The sequence below is a fragment of the Esox lucius genome, chromosome 17 (genome assembly GCF_011004845.1).
Source record: "Esox lucius isolate fEsoLuc1 chromosome 17, fEsoLuc1.pri, whole genome shotgun sequence".
NCBI classification, from domain to species: Eukaryota; Metazoa; Chordata; class Actinopteri; order Esociformes; family Esocidae; genus Esox; species Esox lucius.
Window position 1 is genome coordinate 22,385,403 of NC_047585.1, and position 19,540 is coordinate 22,404,942.

Genomic DNA, 19,540 nt, shown 5'->3' on the forward strand with positions numbered 1-19,540 from the left:
AGGGGGTGGCACCTGTGTGACAGTCAAATAGAATAGAGTACTTTGTGATGATCATAATCCCCCTCAAAAAGGCCATCCCAGACTGAGTTACATTTCATTCAAGGAAAACCAGTCAATTGAAATAAATAACTTAGGCCCAAATCTATGGATTTCACATGACTTGGAATGCAGATATGCATCTGTTGGTCACAGTTACAGATATACATTGTCTGAGGCTGTGAGGTCAATTGGACGCATGGCCAATATTGTGGCAAAATGAAACATGGTTCCACATTTTTTTTGTTTCTTTTATGCATCACATTTCCACTGGGAGTCAAATGTATGCAGTCACTACTGTAAGCCGCTCTGGGTTAGAGCATCAACTGAATTACATAAATGTAAATACAGTGTACTGTCACTGTACTAGCTTTAGTGGCACTGCCGTAAAGCCAATAAAACGCATGTGGATATGTCTTCATATTTGTACTGTTTACTAAGCTTAGCTTCCCTTGTGTTTTCTGTCCCTCTCTGGTCTCCCTCGCCAGGCGACGTGATCGTTGAGATCAATGGGAAATGCGTGCTGGGGAAGACCCACCCCGAGGTGGTGCAGATGTTCCAGTCCATCCCGGTGAGTCAGTATGTTGACATGGTGCTGTGCCGTGGCTACCCGCTGCCCCCCGACGTGGAGCCGGACAGCGAAGACCCCCCTCCACCTCCCACACAGGGGGGCGAGGTGGTGACGGCTGTGCCCCTTATCAACGGCCAGCCCCTGCTGGTGAAGGGCGACGTGCTGCACGGTTCCTCCCAGGAGCTCCACTACGTCACCACAGATGCCAGCGGACGGCCGGTGGTGGCTGCCCTGCCCAACGGAAGGCACCCTGAACCGGGGGCAGCCGGCATGCTCCAACCCGAGCTGGTGAGCGTGCCCCTGGTGAAAGGCCCCGGAGGCTTCGGCTTTGCCATCGCAGACTGCCCCCTGGGCCAGAAGGTGAAGATGATCTTAGATGCACAGTGGTGCAGAGGCCTCCTAAAGGGAGATGTGATCAAGGAGATCAACTGTCAGAATGTCCAAGCGTTGAGCCACGCCCAGGTGGTGGACATCCTCAAAGAGCTGCCGGTGGGGAGCGAGGTCAACGTGCTGGTCCTCAGAGGAGGTGAGCCTTACTAATAGCTCCTTGTGGTTACGTAACACTGTGTGATGTCGCTGTCAGTGTGAAGTCTACATTGTCCCTGTGGAGCGAGGTCAGCATGGAGGTAAGGTAGAGCCTCTTACACACACTGTATATACGGAATGGAATCGGTGAATACTGTTGCCTCTTTGGCTTAAAATTAGTGCTGTCAAACGATTAAAATAATGAATTGCGATTATTTGCATAATCTTCTGTAGTTAAACGCAATTAATCGCAATTTTAGAATGTGTTTAAATGTTTGCCCTTAATACACACTTTTCTGTTTAAAAAGCAGAGCATTATGGTAAAGACATACTTTGTTTTATTGCAAACTAAGGACAGTGCTTGACTGGGAATTAAATAAATGCAAGTTGTCAAGGCCCTTAATTTAGTTTAAAATATATAAAATGTCAGTCCATAATTTACCACAATAACGGGCTGCATCAAAATGTAGCTCATGTAAATGTAAATTAGCCCATATTGTTTCCTTGATTAACACACTAAGGACAATAACTGCTACGTTAGACTAATCTAAACACATATATCAGCCCCTCTTATCTGGACAGCTACATGGTGTGCAGGCATTTAACCCATCGAATCACACCTAAGCTGTTAAAGGTATTGTCTTTTGATGTTTAGGCTGAAATGTGGTTAGAATTGGGTTCATGTGGGTGCCTGTAAACATTAGATTTCCTGAAAGATGTTAGCCACAACCGAATACCTCAGAAAGTATCTCTATTACATTTTCCCTAAATTCAACCAAATGCATGAGGTAGGCTGCTTGAATAGGCAATGGCATAAGTCATGGTGGCTAGAGATGGTATATACAAACATTAAATCAAGGTACATCTGTACAGTAATTCATGCAGAGCACAGTTAATTCCACCAAGAGAATATGCTTTGGTTGAAACATTAATGTTTAGATTAGCAAAAAAAATATATAATGACAATTTACCATGCAACAAGCATGTGTTTGCAGGGGGATTCAAGAGCTAGGGGAGCCATGGCAAGCATTCCTGTTTGATGGGTTTTTGTAGTGAGACTGGGGTGCAGGACACAAGAAGAGATATTCCCATTTCCTCACATCCATTGCACAAACGGATGTGCAGCCTACTAACGTGTTAGGTTGTGGTTGTTATACTAGTGCAGAGTAAAAAACATTTGTGGCATGCATGCCAACCAGGGCTTGACATTGGCACCCGCCACTTTTAAGCCTTGTTTTATGCCACTTTTGGCGGGTGGCATTCTATATCTATACACAGGGTTTTTCCAGCTTTCAAAACTCAAAGGCGACACCCTTCCCAAAATATTGCACCGCCTCTGTGTGTTGGCATGGTAAACCATGATTTTGCGCGGGAGAATAGTCATACTGTCAAAGAAATGAAAATAAAATGTAATAACCTCAAACTACATCCAATCCGCATACATTTTTAAAACTTTTCAGGTGACTTCTAGTAGCCTAGAATTACAGATGTATTTAAAGAGAGATCGCCAGACAAATGAAGATGCCTAAAAAGATCATCAGATTAGGGTGTGTACTGTCACCAAAAACATTGGGCTATATTTTCAATGTACAGTGAAAGAAATATACAATTATCATATTTAAGTCACTAAGAATAGAAATATATGAACGTGAAGACTTTGGATCAGCGACAGCGGCAGAACCTAGTACAGCTGAAGGAAGTCGAGAGAGGGGGAGAGTAACAATATGGCGTTAAGGCAAGGATGGAGGAAAAAAATATGTGATAAGGCTGTAATATATACAGCTCTGTTTCGTTTTAATGCAAGTCTATATTAACAGGAATATAGCATAACAACGAAAATACACAACAATAATATTGACTGCTATTGTAGCTGATGAGTAAGTTCAGATTTCATTTTAAATAACATGATAATAGTTATGTTAAGAATAAATATATTTCATATATATATTGGTTGATATTAGGGAGGACATTGCAGCGTGCATTAGCTGCTCAAGTGGACATGGACAACAGGGAAGATTTAACACAGGGAAGATTTAATAGTTGTCTTTTACAAGTGTGTAGCCACATATTATATAAAGTATTTCACAGAGGGGAGTCTGGTAGAGTTAATATCAAGCACTGATGCCAACTCTCCAATGATAAATTGTATTGAAAAAATGCCTGTGAAGAGTTCAGGTAAAGTCAAGTTACTGGTAAATAATTAATGCGTGATAGTAGCGCGATCCCGTCAGTTCCCGCTAAAGTCAAGCTCTTACTAAATGGCGCCAAGAATAAAAAAAAATAAATGTTGTTAACTGCGACAGAACAATTAACGGCGTGAAGTATTTTAAATTAATCACACGTGTTAACGCGTTAACTTTGACAGCTCTACTTAAAATATAATGCAATAAAATATATTAATCAGTAATTTAGAGGATTTAACATAGTAGTGACTAGTTTTACGATATTACATAGTAATTATTAATTTAGAGATCTAATGTAATAACGACTTTAACTCATTAACCAATAAGGTAGTAATGAGGGATTTAGAGATGTAACAGTTATGACTCACTTAGTGATATCACACGGTAATGGGGACATAACCTTGTAATGACTCATTTATAGATTTCATTTATTAATGACAAAATTTGTAATATCAGGTAGTAATGCCTCATTTAGGGATATGTGGTAGTAGTGACTCTTTCAGGGACATAACGTAGTAAGGACTGATTTAGAGAGTGTACCCATCCTTTAAATTCTGTATCCATCTAAATATGCAGTGATTTCTAGCTCCTTCCATCTACTGAATATACACTTCATAACCTCCCGCTGAGGCTCCCACTCAGGCAGGCTTTCATACCGCAGTCTGTTGCAGGCCTGGAAAGAGAAGTTACATAAGCACAGGGTTCTACTCTGCTCCCTGGGCGTGAGGGAGGGAAAGCACCCTTCAAACGTCTCCCATATCCATCTCCAGCCTCACTGGGAATTGGTACACAAGTCGATGAGCCCAGATTGCCTTTGATCATCATCAGAGGCGCAGAGGATTTCAGCTTGCTTCTATATCCGTGGCTGTTTAAGAGCCAGAGCTTATCGCTGTATGGCCCTCGGTGTGGGAGACCCCAGGGGCCTCCTCCCCACGGTCTCCCTGTCTTCCTCTCTATACTCACGCATCTCCCCTCCCAACCTGGTTCTACCCCAGAGACATACGGCATGACCCTGTAGTTGGGACAGACCTGGCCTTGTTCACACAGTCCAATGGTGGAGCTAATGTCAGATTTGAACCCTCATTAAAGATTGGCCCTTGACTGAGAGGCAGAGAGGGGTGTCTAATACAGACTCATCAAGACTGAGAGATTGAGTGTCACATGACAGCCTTGATGAGAGTTCTTGGGTCAGATTCTTCATGGTAGAGCAAATAAATGGAGCCGGATCTTCGAGTTACATCAAGGTCCATACATGCTTAGGTACTAATTGTCCACGGTAGTCTTCCAGAGGACTGTCTGCTTGTATGCACTGAATGCTATATTAACTGTGGAAACAATTTGAGCTTGTGAGAATGTGTGGGTGTACTGTACAGTTGTCTGTAGAAAGCATTATTGGTAATTAGATTTTACATAACTATCTTGCTTTGTCTCTCTCTCGTTCACTCTATACTTTGCTCTTCCTGTCTATAGTGTGTATATACACCGATCAGCCATAACATTATGACTACTAACAGGTGAAGTGAATAACACTGATCATCTCGTTATAATGGCACCTGTCAGTGGGTGGCATATATTAAGCAGCAAGTGAACATTCTGTCCTCAAAGTTGATGTGTTGGAAGCAGGAAAAATGGGAAAGCATAAGAAACATGAGTGACTTTGACAAGAACCAAATTGTGATGACTAGATGACTGGGTCAGAGCATCTCCAAAACTGCATGCCTTGAGGGGTGTTCCCTGTCTGCAGTAGTCAGTACCTATCAAAAGTGGTCCAAGGAAGGAAAAGTGACAGGAACCGGTGACAGGGTCATGGGCAGACAAGGCTCATTGATGCATGTGGGAGCCAAGGCTGGCCCGTGTGGTCCGATCCAACAGACGAGCTACTGTAGCTCAAATTGCTTAAAAAGTTAATGCTGGTAGTGATAGAAAGGTCAGAACGCACAGTGAATCACAGTTTGTTGCGTATGGAGCTGCAAAGCCACAGACCAGTCAGGGTGCTCATGCTAACCCACTGCTGAAAGCGCCTGCAATGGGCTTGTGAGCATCAGAACTTAACCATGGAGCAATGGAAGAAGGTGGCCTGGTCTGATGAATCACATTTTCTTTTACATTACTCGGATGGACGGGTGCGTGTGTGTCGCTTACCTGGAGAACACATGGCACCAGGATGCACTACGTGAAGGAGGCAAGCCGGCGGAGGCAGTGTGATGCTTTGGGAAAAGTTCTGCTGGGAAACCTTGGGTCCTGCCATTCATGTGAAAGTTACTTTGACATGTACCACCTACCTGAGCATTGTGGCAGACCATGTGCACCCTTTCATGGCATTGGTATTCCCTGATGGCATTGGCCTCTTTCAGCAGGATTATACGTCCTGCCACAAAGCAAAATGGTTCCGGGATGGTTTGAGGAACACAACAACGAGTCAGGTGTTGACTTGGCCTCCAAATTCCCAAGATCACAATCCAATTGAGAATCTGTGGGATGTGCTGGACAAACAGGTCCGACCCATGGATATATATGTATGTACGTAGTCATCACAGTATACTGTAACACCAAGTCAATTCAACTTCAGGGATCTCAATCTGTCCAGTTAGGAAACATAAGCAATTGTGAATCAATGTCAACTGTTTTGGTGCAAATTAAAGTGACAACAGGTGCACTGGAGAGGCAACAGCAAGACAACCCCCAAAAAGGGAATGGTTTTGCAGATGGTGGCCACAGACAATTGCTCTCTCCTTATCCTTTCTGACTTATTCTTCTTTAGTTTTGCTAGTGTCCTTGTCACTACTGGTAGCATGAGGTGGTGCCTGCAGCCCATTCAGGTTGCACAGGCAGTCCAGCTCCTTTAAGATGACACATCCATACATGCCTTCACAAGAAGGTTTGCTGTGTATCCCAGTACAGTCTCAAGAACATGGAGGAGATACCAGGAAACAGGCCGTTACACGAGGAGAGCTGGACAGGGCATCAAGCCAGCAACAGGACCGGCATCTGCTTCTTTGTGCAAGGAGGAACAGGAGGAGCACTGCCAGAGCCCTACAAAATTACCACCAGTGGGCTGCTGGTGTGCATGTTTCTGACCAAACTGTTAGCTGGTCTGCCATTGGCACCCCGTTCGCTTTACAGATGAGAGCAGGTGTACACTGAGCACATGTGACAGACATGAAAGAGTCTGGAGACGCCGTGGTGAACGTTATGCTGCCTGCAACATCATCCAGCATGACTGGTTTGACGGTGGGTCAGGGATGGTCTGGGGAGGCATATCCTTGGAGGGTCACACAGACCACCAAGTGCTAGCCAACGGTACCCTGACTGCTGTTAGGTACCGGGATGAAATCCTCAGACCTATCGTCAGATGTTACGCTGGTGCAGTGGGCCCTGGATTTTTCCTGGTGTAGGACAATGCCCGGCCTCCTGTTGTCAGAGTGTGTATTCAGTGACAAAAGCATTAATGGGTCCTGGGTGACAAATGCATTAATGCCATTGACTGGCCCTCAAGTTCCCCAGACCTGAATCCAATTCAGAACCTCTGGGATGTTATTTATTGGTGCATCCAACGCCATCAGGTAGTGCCACAGACTGCCCAGGAGCTCACTGATGCCCTGATCCAGGTCTGGGAGGAGATCCCCCAGGACACCATCCATCATGTCATCAAGAACATGCCCAGACATTATCGAGGAGTACATACAGGCATGTGGGGGCCATACATACTACTGAGTCACATTATGAGTTGCTGTGATGAAATTCACGCAAGTTAGAAAAGCCTGATATTTCAAATATTTTCTTAGATTTTCAGTGTGAGTTTGAATCCAGCCCTCAGTCATTTGGTGATTTTGGTTTCCACTGACCGTTGTTACGTAATTTTGTTCTCTAATTACTAACTAATTACACAATGTACAGTGAAATGTTCCCTTACTATTTTTTAGCAGTGTAAATATGTGTTTTTATAGTATATCCTATTTGTCCTTATTAATGCAGTGATGTCACCAGTATTGATGGAGTATGGCTACAGTACATTTTTATACCTCGTGGAGGCCTAGACTATTACACCCCTTCCTGCTTTCACCATCTGTTATGGAGGCAGTGCCATCTGCTGGTTAATGTTTCTAATCCTTCCTGTGACACTTCCCTGTTTTTCTTACAGGCCAGACATCTCCAGTGAAGAGCCTGAAGCCTGTAAGTAGAAGCAGACACTGTTCAATGAAATTACTCTGGTCTTTGCTGTTGGATACCCAGACACTTTCCCCTGTTTTCATATATGGTGCAGTCCATAATAATTTATACAGGGACAGTGACAAGATTTGTTGTTTTGCCTCTGTAATCCAGCACTTTGAAATGATACTGGGACAATGTGGTACAGACAGACAGTTTGAGAGTAGTAATTTGACAGTAATTTGAGGGTATTTTCATCCATATCAAATTACATTTTGGGATTTTTTTAATTCTTAAATGTAATCTCTGAATATGTCATCTCAGTATCCATATCTGTATTACAGTACCTATTTTGCCTTCTATTATGTATGTATTTTACAGTTCTGTTAAGCTAGAATATATTTTGAATGTAACTTTTATTTAACCAGGAAGACACATTGAAACCTAGGTCTCATTTACAGGTGTGCCCTGAGAACATTCATCCAAGAATAAAATGACAAATACAAAAAACATACAGTATACATACAGACTGACATTAGCCATTTCAGTAAATGTCTGATGTAATAAGACAAAGGGCACTATGATAAACTGAATCAAGCAAATTGTTCAGTCAACTTTCATGCTTGTGCTTGACTATGGTGAATCAACATAGGTTTTTCAACCTATGTCATTCCATCTGCCCCCAGTCATTACATTCATTACATCTATTAGATGTATAAAAGATCTACAGTAGCACACCTGAGTCAACATATTAACTAATTAACAAGCCCTTACCTGTTGAGTCAGGTGAGCTAATTCAGGGCTTAAACTAAACTATGAGATAGCTGGCGGGGTCCCCAGGAGTGGGTTGAAGACTGTTGTATCAGCATAGTCAAGCACAGGCATGAAAGTTGACTGAACAATTTGTTTCCTGTTTGCCAGAGAAAATATCTATGTCTATAGAAGAAACACAGTTTACACTTCTTAAATGAAAGGTCGCTGTCAACCCAAATTACAAGGTATTTGTATGAAGGGACACGTTCAATTATAGAACCATTTCATATCTATCATGCTAAGAGAGATATGAAACCAACAACATGTCGCAGGGCAAAGTTCTGCTGATGACCAGATATGACAAGATATGACAAGAAGATGCAATGAGGAAGTCCTGTCTTCGTTCTACTTTTTGTTTCCTCTTTGAGCTGCATAAAGCCAAGTATGTGGCTTTGAACAGGAAGACTCTGCATTCAGTGTAGTCCTGCTATAGCCAGTGTGAATAAAGAGTCTGGGCCGTCTGAATCCAGAAGCTTCTCTGGCTGATTATTGCAGCAACATCACATTTAGAAATAACAGCACATTCTGTTAATTCTCCCCCTATTTAATACCAAAAGTATTTGTACAATTCAAATCACTTTACTCTTATTAGCCAGCCTAATAAAAAAAACACGATGGCCAAAAAGAGCCTGCGAGAACACATACCCAACATCTGGTGATGTCTATGGGTCTAAGACTTCAGGCAGTCATTGAATGCAAAGGATTTGCAACCAAGTACTCAATGTGACAACTTTTAATTTAATTTAGTTTTAATTTAAAACAGTAATTCCTACAGTTCATGGTTTAAGTATGTAAATACCCTCAAATGAAAGATCACATTCTGCACTGTAACCTCCTAATCATTGTTTCATTTCCAATCCAACGTGCTGAAGTCAAAATGAAAACAAAAATCTGTCAACATACTTATGGTCTGTATGCTGAGCTAACCAGCAAGCTCTACTGCATCACATGAACACCTATTAATTTGAATATTGATTGTCTCACATGGCCTCGTTTTTGTTTTCTTTGAAAATTTAAAACAGAGCCTATGCCATTGTATGTTAGGATGTAACGTGGAATGAGTAAGCCCATCAGGTGACAAAGGAAACTCTTCTTTAAACTGTACTTGACAAATTATACTTAAATCCCAATTGTCATTCGTTTATTATTTAGTTAGGGGGTGTAATATGAAAGCAATATAAGAAGCTTTCATTCTTTTAATATTCAGTTGACATCCCGTATTGTGTTTCGGGAGATGAGGTGTACTGTACTCTGACTGTGTGTGGCTGTGGGTCTTTGTCCCTGTCAGAAGCAGGAGATGACTGCTAGCACGGAGACTCTGGACTGTGTCTCCCAGGCCCTCCCCTACCACTCCAACACCTCCACCCTACACAATGACTCCCCTAAACGGGATGCCACAGAGATGTACCTGAAGTCCAAGGCACTGCTGGAGAGCAAGCGTGAGTCATGTGCACAGATACACTGCAGTCTGGTTTTAGAGGAGGGAGGCTTAGGTCCATTCCATCAATCACTCTCTTGTGGATGGATGCCAGTGGTTTGTTTGTGGTTGTGTTCGTGGTGCCTCTACATTTGGGTACCCCGTATCAATGTGAGCTACAACAAGCGAGTTGACTCTGCTGATTGGATGCCTGAGGGTTGCTCACACTCTTTAACAACCCATTTAACCCGGCCCACAGAGCCTCACACCAAAGACCTGGATGTGTTCATCAAAAGAGACCAGGAGACTGGCTTTGGCTTCCGTGTTCTCGGAGGAGAAGGTCCAGAGCAGCCAGTGAGTACTGAAGTATGAACTTATGGTGTCTTTAATTTATGTCTACATTTTCAACGCCAAGGATGGGCTATGGGCTGCAGTGTCTCGTATAGACGGTGTTTCCTCAGTGTTTCCGACCCTCCCTGATAGATTGGGACCCTCTCTGGCAGGTGTATATAGGGGCCATCGTGCCCTTGGGAGCAGCTGAGAAGGACGGGCGTCTGAGGGCCGGCGACGAGCTGATAGGCATAGATGGAATAATGGTGAAGGGTCGCTCCCACAAGCAGGTTCTGGACCTGATGACCAATGCCGCCCGCAATGGTCAGGTCATGCTGACCGTGCGTAGAAAGGTCATCTACAGAGGTGGGCACTTATTGACTTCTTGGAATTGCTACACCTCGGTCTCACACACATATTTGCATGCACAATCTCAATCAATCAATCAATCAAATGTATTTATAAAGCCGGCAGTTGTCACAAAGTGCTTTTACAGAAACACCCAGCCTTAAAACCCAAGGAGCAAACAACAGTAGGGTTGAATTTCACTTGCATACACACAGTTGCACACATTTTCACGTGCACGCACACACACACACACACACACACAGAGACACCTACTATCTGTTGCCCTGCAGACTCCATACTCTTGATGCATTTCCTTCAGACATGACTGAGGAGGAGGCCGGCCTGCACATGGCTCCAGTGGTGCTGAACGGGTCGCCCAGACTACCTCGGATCCAGATGCCGAGCCTGCTGGACCATGAGTCCTTTGACATCACGCTCCACCGCAAGGAAAACGAAGGCTTCGGCTTTGTCATTCTCACTTCCAAGAGCAAGCCCCCACTAGGAGGTGAGAATCGACCTGATGCCTAGCAACACCGCTTTTCCCAGACACAGGCACACACGTTTTAATTGTCTCAGGCAAGTCGGCTGTTCACAACACAGGCAGCAGACGCTTTTCACCATACAGGACAATTCCTTGGAATCATGGCTTGGTTTTTGCCGTGAAATGTACTGTAAAGTGTGGGACCTTGTATAGGGGCATATGGGCCGTTCTATATCATGTGAATGAATTTGCGTCTAATGGACTCCAATCCAAGTTCTAGAGACATCTCAAGGATGATGAAAGGACACAGCATGCATCAGAGCTTAATTTGGAGGGTAATAGGAAAGGGTCTGAATTCATATGTATTCAGACAGTAACAACAAAATGGGAATAAAGTGAAGGGGTCTGAATACTCTCTAACAGTAGGCTGCTGGAGACTGGATTTGCTGTTGATAATGAGAGTCAGATCAGAGAGGCTGTTCTCATCGATTGCATATCAGGCTATATGTGCAGGAAGTTCTCTCATTGTGAGAGAATTGAGGACAAATATCAACCATGTCATTGAGATCTAAGTTGGAGAAAGAGACTGTGAATCAGTTTGAGCAAAACACCTGACAAACTTGACGCTACAAAAGAGTACTTCAGATTAAGGGTCAATAACTACAGATTAGGGGTTCCAATATTCATACTTTTTCCAATAATCCGATTCATTCATTTGTCTGATATAACTGCCGCTAAAATACTTATTTTTAAACGCGCTTCTCCGGTAGCCGCATCTGTCTGAAAGGTTTCTGTTTGTATTGCTCAATGTCCCGCCCGCAGAATTATCTGATTGGTAATACAAGTAAATAGCCAATCAACATTGTATGTCATATATGTGAGGGAGACGTGGGAAAGAAGAACGCAGAGATGCATGGCTGAGATGAGAGGGAATGGTGACGTTGCTATAAAACTACATGAAAATGAATGTTACATCAGTAGCTAACATTGAGCCTTGAATTAATTAGCTGATTAATTGAATGCGATAGCTTGTGTAACTTTAACAAGTTTCATCTGTTTACCATTGATTTTGTCAGCTGACTAGCAAAATACTTGACATAACGATAATTCTTGCTCACTTACACCTGGTCATATTCTAAGCATGACGCAATAGCAGAAATACTCTGCCAGTAATAATGTTTGGTTCCCTGTTATCATGTTAATACATTACGTTCATAGAAATGGAACCAACTTACACACAAAGGATTTCCAATGCTTCTGTGCTGTAATAAGTGAAGCATTTTTTAGCTCTAATAATTTAAGCATATTTTAGTTATTTGACCCTCTTAACTTTCTGTTTTGAAACCCGCTTTCATTTCAGATGGCTACACCACACAAAAGTTATACTTTATTTATTCATTTTTACAGGAAAGAAACCTGATGTACCTGATTTGGGAAGCTATTTAGTTAATATAAATCTAAGTTCACAAGAAATGCTGCTAGGAGTTTCCTGCAATTTATTCTTCAAAATACAATGTTTTAACTGTTCTGTTTTCTATTACTAAAAATGTTGAGAAGAAAAAAAAAAAATATTCTGCAAATATATATCGACCCCAAATATTGGTCATTGGTCTTCTTGATCACTAATAAACAGTAACGTAATTGGACCTGAAAAAAACATATCGGTCAACCCCTATTTCAGATCACAGTGCTACTTTTAAGAATGAAAAGGGAGCAGATAACCCTTCAAGAGAAAAGAGGCAGGACGATGAAGAAAGTACATGTTTTTTTCTGTCTAGCTTATATATTATTTTTTTTTGTTTTCCTCCAAGGTGAGCCCGAAGCTATTGTTTTGTTGATGAACCAGGCTACGGGCCCTTGTATCAAATGAAGCTGTTCCTTTTGTACCTCATACTGGGTTTCCCATCTCGTCATTCCTAACTCTTTTCCCGCAAAGTGTGAGACCCGACCCCGAAGGCTCACATAGGGTATCAGGGCATAATCGTGTATTGGCACAGAGTTGCAGCACTCACCTCTGCCACTCGTTACTCACACACCAACACACCACTCTCCTTTAGTTTATCCTAGCGTCGTATCACCTATCATAAATGGAAAGAGAGTATGAAGGATCTTACAGTGAAAAGCTTGTTACTCCTTAACTACTGTGTAAATCCCCAGTAGACCACCCCATTTCATAGTCTTGACTGAATCCTTTGGGTGGGATGGGTGTATTACCGTGTGACCTCTCTCTCTGCAGTGATCCCTCATAAGATAGGACGCATCATCACAGGCAGCCCCACCGACCGCTGTGGTCTGCTGAACGTGGGCGACCGCATCTCGGCGGTCAACGGACGGTCCATCGTGGAGCTGTCTCACAATGACATTGTTCAGCTAATCAAGGAGGCTGGCAATGCGGTCACTCTCACCGTGGTCCCTGAGGATGGTAGGTTTTACCGGTGGTATCACCCATGAGATGGGACTGTGTTGGTCACGTTGTTCTCAGTCATACACCAGTCACTACTGTGTGGGATGGTTGTTTGTGTAGTACAATGTTGTGATTTGGATTTCTGTTCTTCAGAATACAAGGGCCCTCCTTCTGGCGCCAGCTCTGCCAAGCAGAGTCCTGCCCCTCAGCACAGAGCTATGGGTCAGAGCTCAGCCCAGCAGGATGAGCGGTAAGTCCCTGATCTTGCTCACTGTTACGGCAAAACATGTATTAAAAACCTGCTTCGTCATTTAGCAGAACAACCCAGAAGACTTATCTTTGACACAACAGCTTAATGATTTAAATGGCTTTGTTCTGTGTCCCACCAGTGGAGACACTGCTGTGCATTATTGAAGAAATACATTAGTGTGACTGAATGCTGTTGTCTGTTCTAGTTATAACCTAGATCTGGAGGAGGAGAAAAGGGAGGGAGCCACCTGGGCTGACTACAAAACTGTGCCTTTGAGTGAACAGGGAACGTTGTGTGTTACAGGCCCCAAACAGGCAAGGCCCATATCGTTATTATGGTCATGTATATCCAATGTTTTAGGGATTTTACATTAATTCAGTTGATCATTTCTATTTCAATTACTTTTGTTTGTTTTCTCATTATGGGTAATGGAGGCGGAGTCAATCGAAGAAGATCCAATAACACGATGTTAGTTGTCAGGCACGTGCCCTATTCCCCTCAGATTCATCAAGCACCCAGTTGGTGGTTCTTTTATTGTGCGTCACCTGCTCCGATGACAGCATGTTGCGCAAACCGATCGGGTACACGTCAACTGACTTCTGTTCGTCTAGCTGCATATATCCTTGGAGGACCTTTTTTTACTGATATGGCACGTCCCTTTTTTTCCTGTCCCCCAAAATGTCAGTGCACGCCCCTGTTTGTTGTGGACAGACAGGACAAAATACCAGCAGTGGAAAAAGACTTCCTATTTGATATAGGTGCTTCTATCTTCACTGCTTTTTTCTGCCTTATTACTAGTTCAGTTAAGATGTAACTTTCCTCAGCATGGATTTGGATGGCCTGCTGTCCTGCTGCAGTGATTACAGATGGATCATTTAGTACTTTCATCGAGAAGATTGAGTTAACAACATAATCTACTTTTGAACAGGCCTACCCACACTAGAGATACTTCCGGAACGACTGCAGTTCCTCAAGCAATCATGGCTAGCCAGTGGTTCATTTTTTGTTTACCTTAGGTTTTTTGATAGGTTATTGTAAGAACATTTAATCATTCAGTGTAGCAACAGGTTCCTGGAGTAACGGTAGAGTGTGGGCGTGGCTTTGTAGGGGCATGTTTTAAATACGTTTTTTTTGTCAGCCATAAAATAAAATCTCATCACATGTTAAAAGGGAATTTCTCCCTCGGGACCCTTAGTGAAATATAGGTCCCTAAGATTTGTTCCACACACAATTGGCAAAAAGGAGCACAGGATTTGGCTTTGGAGACTAAACAAAATACTCTGTGATGCTGTGCAGTGTATTGAAGGGCCATCTTCATCTGAATAATAAATATAGTAATATTTGGTTTCATTTGGCAAAACAAGTGGTTGGGAACTTGACTTTGTATCAATTCTCCAGCGATACCAAATGAGGAATAATGTATTTGCAGTGATCAGGGGTGACTGGTCATTAGGGGCAGGTGATGCCCCACCTGTTGTCTACAGAAAGAACTGCAACAAAATTGTTATTTTTATTTGTCGAAGATTACTTCCTATAATTTATTATCTATGAATATAGCATCTTCCTAAATTGCATATAATTTGTGTTAGGATTTTATTTCATGTTCAGTGGTCCCTGCCTTGTTGCTTCAGACTGTGTTCTGCCGATTCGAGTTCGCAGTAGTAGGCCATAGGCTATGTGTGAATGTGCGGCTAGCCCCTCTCTCACAATGCAATTTACATTGTATGTGTGAAAATATTAATACTCATGCTCAGAATGTTAGTCTGATCAATGTAGATCACACAAATTCAATGCCAAGTGGGGCTGACAGCCGGTAGCCCCACTACAGGTGAAATTGGGCTTACCTGGAAGGGTAAATGTCACAGCCCAAGTTGACAGTGCATACAGGTGCTCCATTGAGCAGCATAACAAACAGGTGGAGGAAAACAGGTATGTTCTCAGTAGGATCATAACATGTATTAAACTGTGTGGAAAATGTGAAACTGCACTGCGGGGGTAAAGTCGGTAGACTCCCTGAATCCTGGAATATTCAGATGCATTTTCAAGACTGTGTGAGGGCGATTCGAGACTTCAGAGGCACTATGACACTCAGCCCATCTTCAAAGGGACATCTAGCACTGTACAAAAACTGTTAGACTGTATGTATGATGTGGACGAGACATAATTTGACATCATTTGTTGCCATACAGGCAGATGAGACAACTGATGTCTCCTGTAAATCACAAATGGTGGTTGTGTTGCGATACATGTTGCCTGACAATACAGTGACAAAGAGGTTTTTGGAGTTTGTGGAAGTCAAAGATAAAACAGGTCTCAGCCTCTCAAATAGCATCAAGGGTATGCTGGAACCACTGAAGCTGGGAGAAAAGCTGATCGCTCAGACTGTAATGAGTGGAAACATCCGAGGGTACAGACGCTAATGAAAGAGACATACCCACATGCCCAGTTTGTTCACTGCTATGCTCACCAGCTGATCCTGACATTGCAGCAACTTTATTCAGCAAAGATGAGCATCCTGAATGTGTTTTTTGCAGATGTAACTGCTTTTGCCACCTTTTTCTCTGGGCTCCAAAATGTGTTGCGACACTTGCTGAGGCAACACAGAGATGCATTCCAAGGCCACCTGCTGTACGATGGAACTTCAAAAGTAGAACTGTCAATGCAGTTTGGGAAAACCGCGCTGCGCTGCTCCTGTGTATGGAGGACATACGCACACAACCAGGATAGGATGAGGCCACCATAAGTGAGGCATACAGCCTGTCAAAAAAACTCTGGGACTGAGCCTTTCTGCAGCTGCTGGAATTTTTCTTTCTTCCTTACAACAGAAGTTGATGTTTTATACACCTGATCGCTGCCAAGCTGGTTGACAGCTCGCTCTTCCCACAATTTGTTCTGTCATTCCCTACGTCTGAGCTTGACTGTGCGGTCAAACTATGGCCACTAGGAAACGAGGACAAGTTGAAGCCTGAGCTGACCACTCTGTACAGCCACACTGAGCTTCACACTGGTAAGACGGCCCTGTCTCTGTTAAGATCCATCCATGAGAACAACCTAGAGCAGGCTTTTGCTGAGACGTCACTCTGCTGAAAATAATACCTATGACGACAACCTTGAAGAGGTTAAAAACCTTCACTTGCAATACCATGGGACAGCCGCAACTCAACGCATTGGCCATGTTGTCCATCGAAAGCCAGCTGATTCAGCAGCTACAGTGGGGAGATCAAGTATTTGATACACTGCCGATTTTGCAGGTTTTCCCACTTACAAAGCATGTAGAAGTCTGTACTTTTTATCATAGGTACTCCTCAACTGTGAGTGACTGAATCTAAAACAAAAATCGAGAAAATCACATTGTATGATTTTTAAGTGATTGATAAGCATTTTATTGCATGACATAACTATTTGATACATCAGAAAAGCAGAACTTAGTGTTTGTTAAATACCTTTGTTTGCAGTTACAGAGATCATACGTTTCCTGTAGTTCTTGACCAGGTTTGCACACACTGCAGCAAGGATTTTGGCCCACTCCTCCATACAGACCTTCTCCAGATCCTTCAGGTTTCGGGGCTTTTGCTGGGCAATACGGACATTCAGTTCCCTCCAAAGATTTTCTATTGGGTTCAGTTCTGGAGACTGGCTAGTCCACTCCAGGACCTTGAGATGCTTCTTACGGAGCCACTCCTTAGTTGCCCTGGCTGTGTGTTTCGGGTCGTTGTCATGCTGGAAGACCCAGCCACGACCCATCTTCAATGCTCTTACTGAGGTTGTTGGCCATCCTCCCCTCTATACGGTGCACTCGTCTTGTCCCCTTTGCAGACAAGCATCCCCAAAGAATGATGTTTCCACCTCCATGCTTCACGGTTGGGATGGTGTTCTTGGGGTTGTATTCATCCTTCTTCCTCCAAACACAGCGAGTGGAGTTTAGACCAAAAAGCTCTATTTTGTCTCTTCAGACCACATGACCTTCTCCCATTCCTCCTCTGGATCATCCAGATGGTCATTGGCAAACTTCCGACTGGCCTGAACATGCGCTGGCTTGAGCAAGGGGACCTTGCGTGCGCTGCAGGATTTTAATCCATGATTAGAGGATTTATGCTCACTTCAGGTCATTGACCAGGTCCTGCCATGTAGTTCTGGGCTGATCCCTCACCTTCCTCATGCTCATTGATGCCCCACAAGGTGAGATCTTGCATGGAGCCCCAGACCGAGGGAGATTGACCGTCATCTTGAACTTCTTCTATTTTCTAATAATTGCGCCAACAGTTATGGCCTTCTCACCAAGTTGCTTGCCTATTGTCCTGTAGCCCATCCCAGCCTTGTGCAGGTCTACAATTTTATCCCTGATGTCCTTACACAGCTCTCTGGTCTCGGCCATTGTGGAGAGGTTGGAGTCTATTTGATTGAGCGTGTGTCTTTTATAGAGGTTACAAGTTCAAACAGGTGCAGTTAATACAGGTAATGAGTGGAGAACAGTAGGGCTTCTTAAAGAAAAACTGACATGTCTGTGAGAGCCGGAATTTTTATTGGTTGGTAGGTGATCAAATACTTATGTCATGCAATAAAATGCAAATTAATTATAAAAAAATCATACAATGTGATTTTCTGGACTTCACAGTTGAAGTGTACCTATGATAGAAATTACAGACCTCTACATGCTTTGTAAGTAGGAAAACCTGCAAAATCAACAGTGTATCAAATACTTATTCTCCCCACTGTACATGATTATCAAAGTATTCGAAAAGTTTGCCCAGAGGAAGCACCACTGCGCCACCTTTCTCTTCAAGTGAGCCCTCAGCCTTGGTGAGTGAAAGCATATTTTATCATCCTGCCTTTGTGTTGCTGGTCGGTGCATTGGTCATATTTTTGTGCTGGATGGATTGATATAGATGGTGATGGGTGTCAGTGTGTCCATGCTTATCTATTAAGGTTGTTGTCATAGAATGGATCTGTATCCCTAAAAAGTTGTCTTTCCACTTCGTTGTGGCCTTCAGTGGTGTTGAGCTCTTACCCAGCAAGCAACAGGCCAGTGGCCCACCAGCGGCCCACTAGCTTTCTGCCGCTGTGGCCGCCAAGCGTTTCTGCAAAGTGCCTGGCCAGCTTTCATGACAATGCCTTCCAAAAATATCCTGATCAGCGGCTCACCAGCGGCCCGACGCCGGCTAGCCGCTTTTATGCAATAAACCCAGCGGGACGCCTCACGCCCCAATATTAGGTTTTATTTATAATAATTTTGGTCACATCACAAATGAAAATGAACTGAATAAAATCTAAACAATTTATTTCAAATAGTGCAAGGTGCATGCAAAAAAACATACAGCAAGCATATAAAATAAACATGTGCAAATGAATTGAAATACAATAAGCTTATGGATAGTGGCATAACACTACAACTACAGTCAGAATTAAGAACATTCACACAGAGCTATAAATATATTAACAGGATAATGCAATCATATATATAACACTGTACACTGCAGCAGTTAAAAAAAAAAAATATATTTATATATATATATATATATATATATATATATATATATATATATATATATATATATATATATATATATATATATATATATATATATATAGTACTGTAGCTTAGCAGCAATATCGGTTGTGCTGGAGATGTGATTCATATTCACGGCAGGTCCCTTGTACCGCCGCAACGTCTTCTCCCAACTGCACGGTCAGCTGCCCCTTTCTGGTGGCGTGGAGTACCTCTCTGGTGCCTTGGAGTACTGTGCTTGCTCCATCCTAAAAAGAAACATAAAAGTAAATATGGTGAAACCAAGTAAACATTTCAGTCATTACAAGATCAACATGTAATTCACATACCTCCAGGGCTGCAATCCACAGGGTGTTGTGGTGTAGATTTGCGTCCTTGGGGTGGTAGGGGCCCATGTTGGAACGATTTTTGTTCCTCGGCGATACACACATCCGGTCTCTCTCGTGATGTTTAAGACACACAGGCTAGCTAAGAACAATGTGGATACACAAAGACACCTCAGAACATTTTTTCTCCCTCTTTAATGT

The 19,540-nt window shown here is 43.0% G+C and overlaps 1 protein-coding gene across 8 annotated transcripts in view; it reads left to right on the top strand.

Moving 5' to 3' along the window:
* LOC105006631 (membrane-associated guanylate kinase, WW and PDZ domain-containing protein 3) overlaps positions 1–19,540 on the top strand; it is a 138,113-nt gene that overhangs the window by 112,018 nt on the left and 6,555 nt on the right. For 7 of the 8 annotated variants that reach the window (XM_020055348.2, XM_034287372.1, XM_013138375.3 and 4 more), the window contains 9 exons: positions 525–1,133; positions 7,457–7,488; positions 9,566–9,716; positions 9,954–10,060; positions 10,198–10,390; positions 10,692–10,877; positions 13,090–13,275; positions 13,411–13,507; positions 13,713–13,821. In XM_020055348.2, coding sequence (XP_019910907.2) covers positions 525–1,133; positions 7,457–7,488; positions 9,566–9,716; positions 9,954–10,060; positions 10,198–10,390; positions 10,692–10,877; positions 13,090–13,275; positions 13,411–13,507; positions 13,713–13,821 — 1,670 coding nt within the window. The remainder of the gene's footprint in view (positions 1–524; positions 1,134–7,456; positions 7,489–9,565; positions 9,717–9,953; positions 10,061–10,197; positions 10,391–10,691; positions 10,878–13,089; positions 13,276–13,410; positions 13,508–13,712; positions 13,822–19,540) is intronic. The other variant, XM_010865263.3, reaches the window with a different exon arrangement.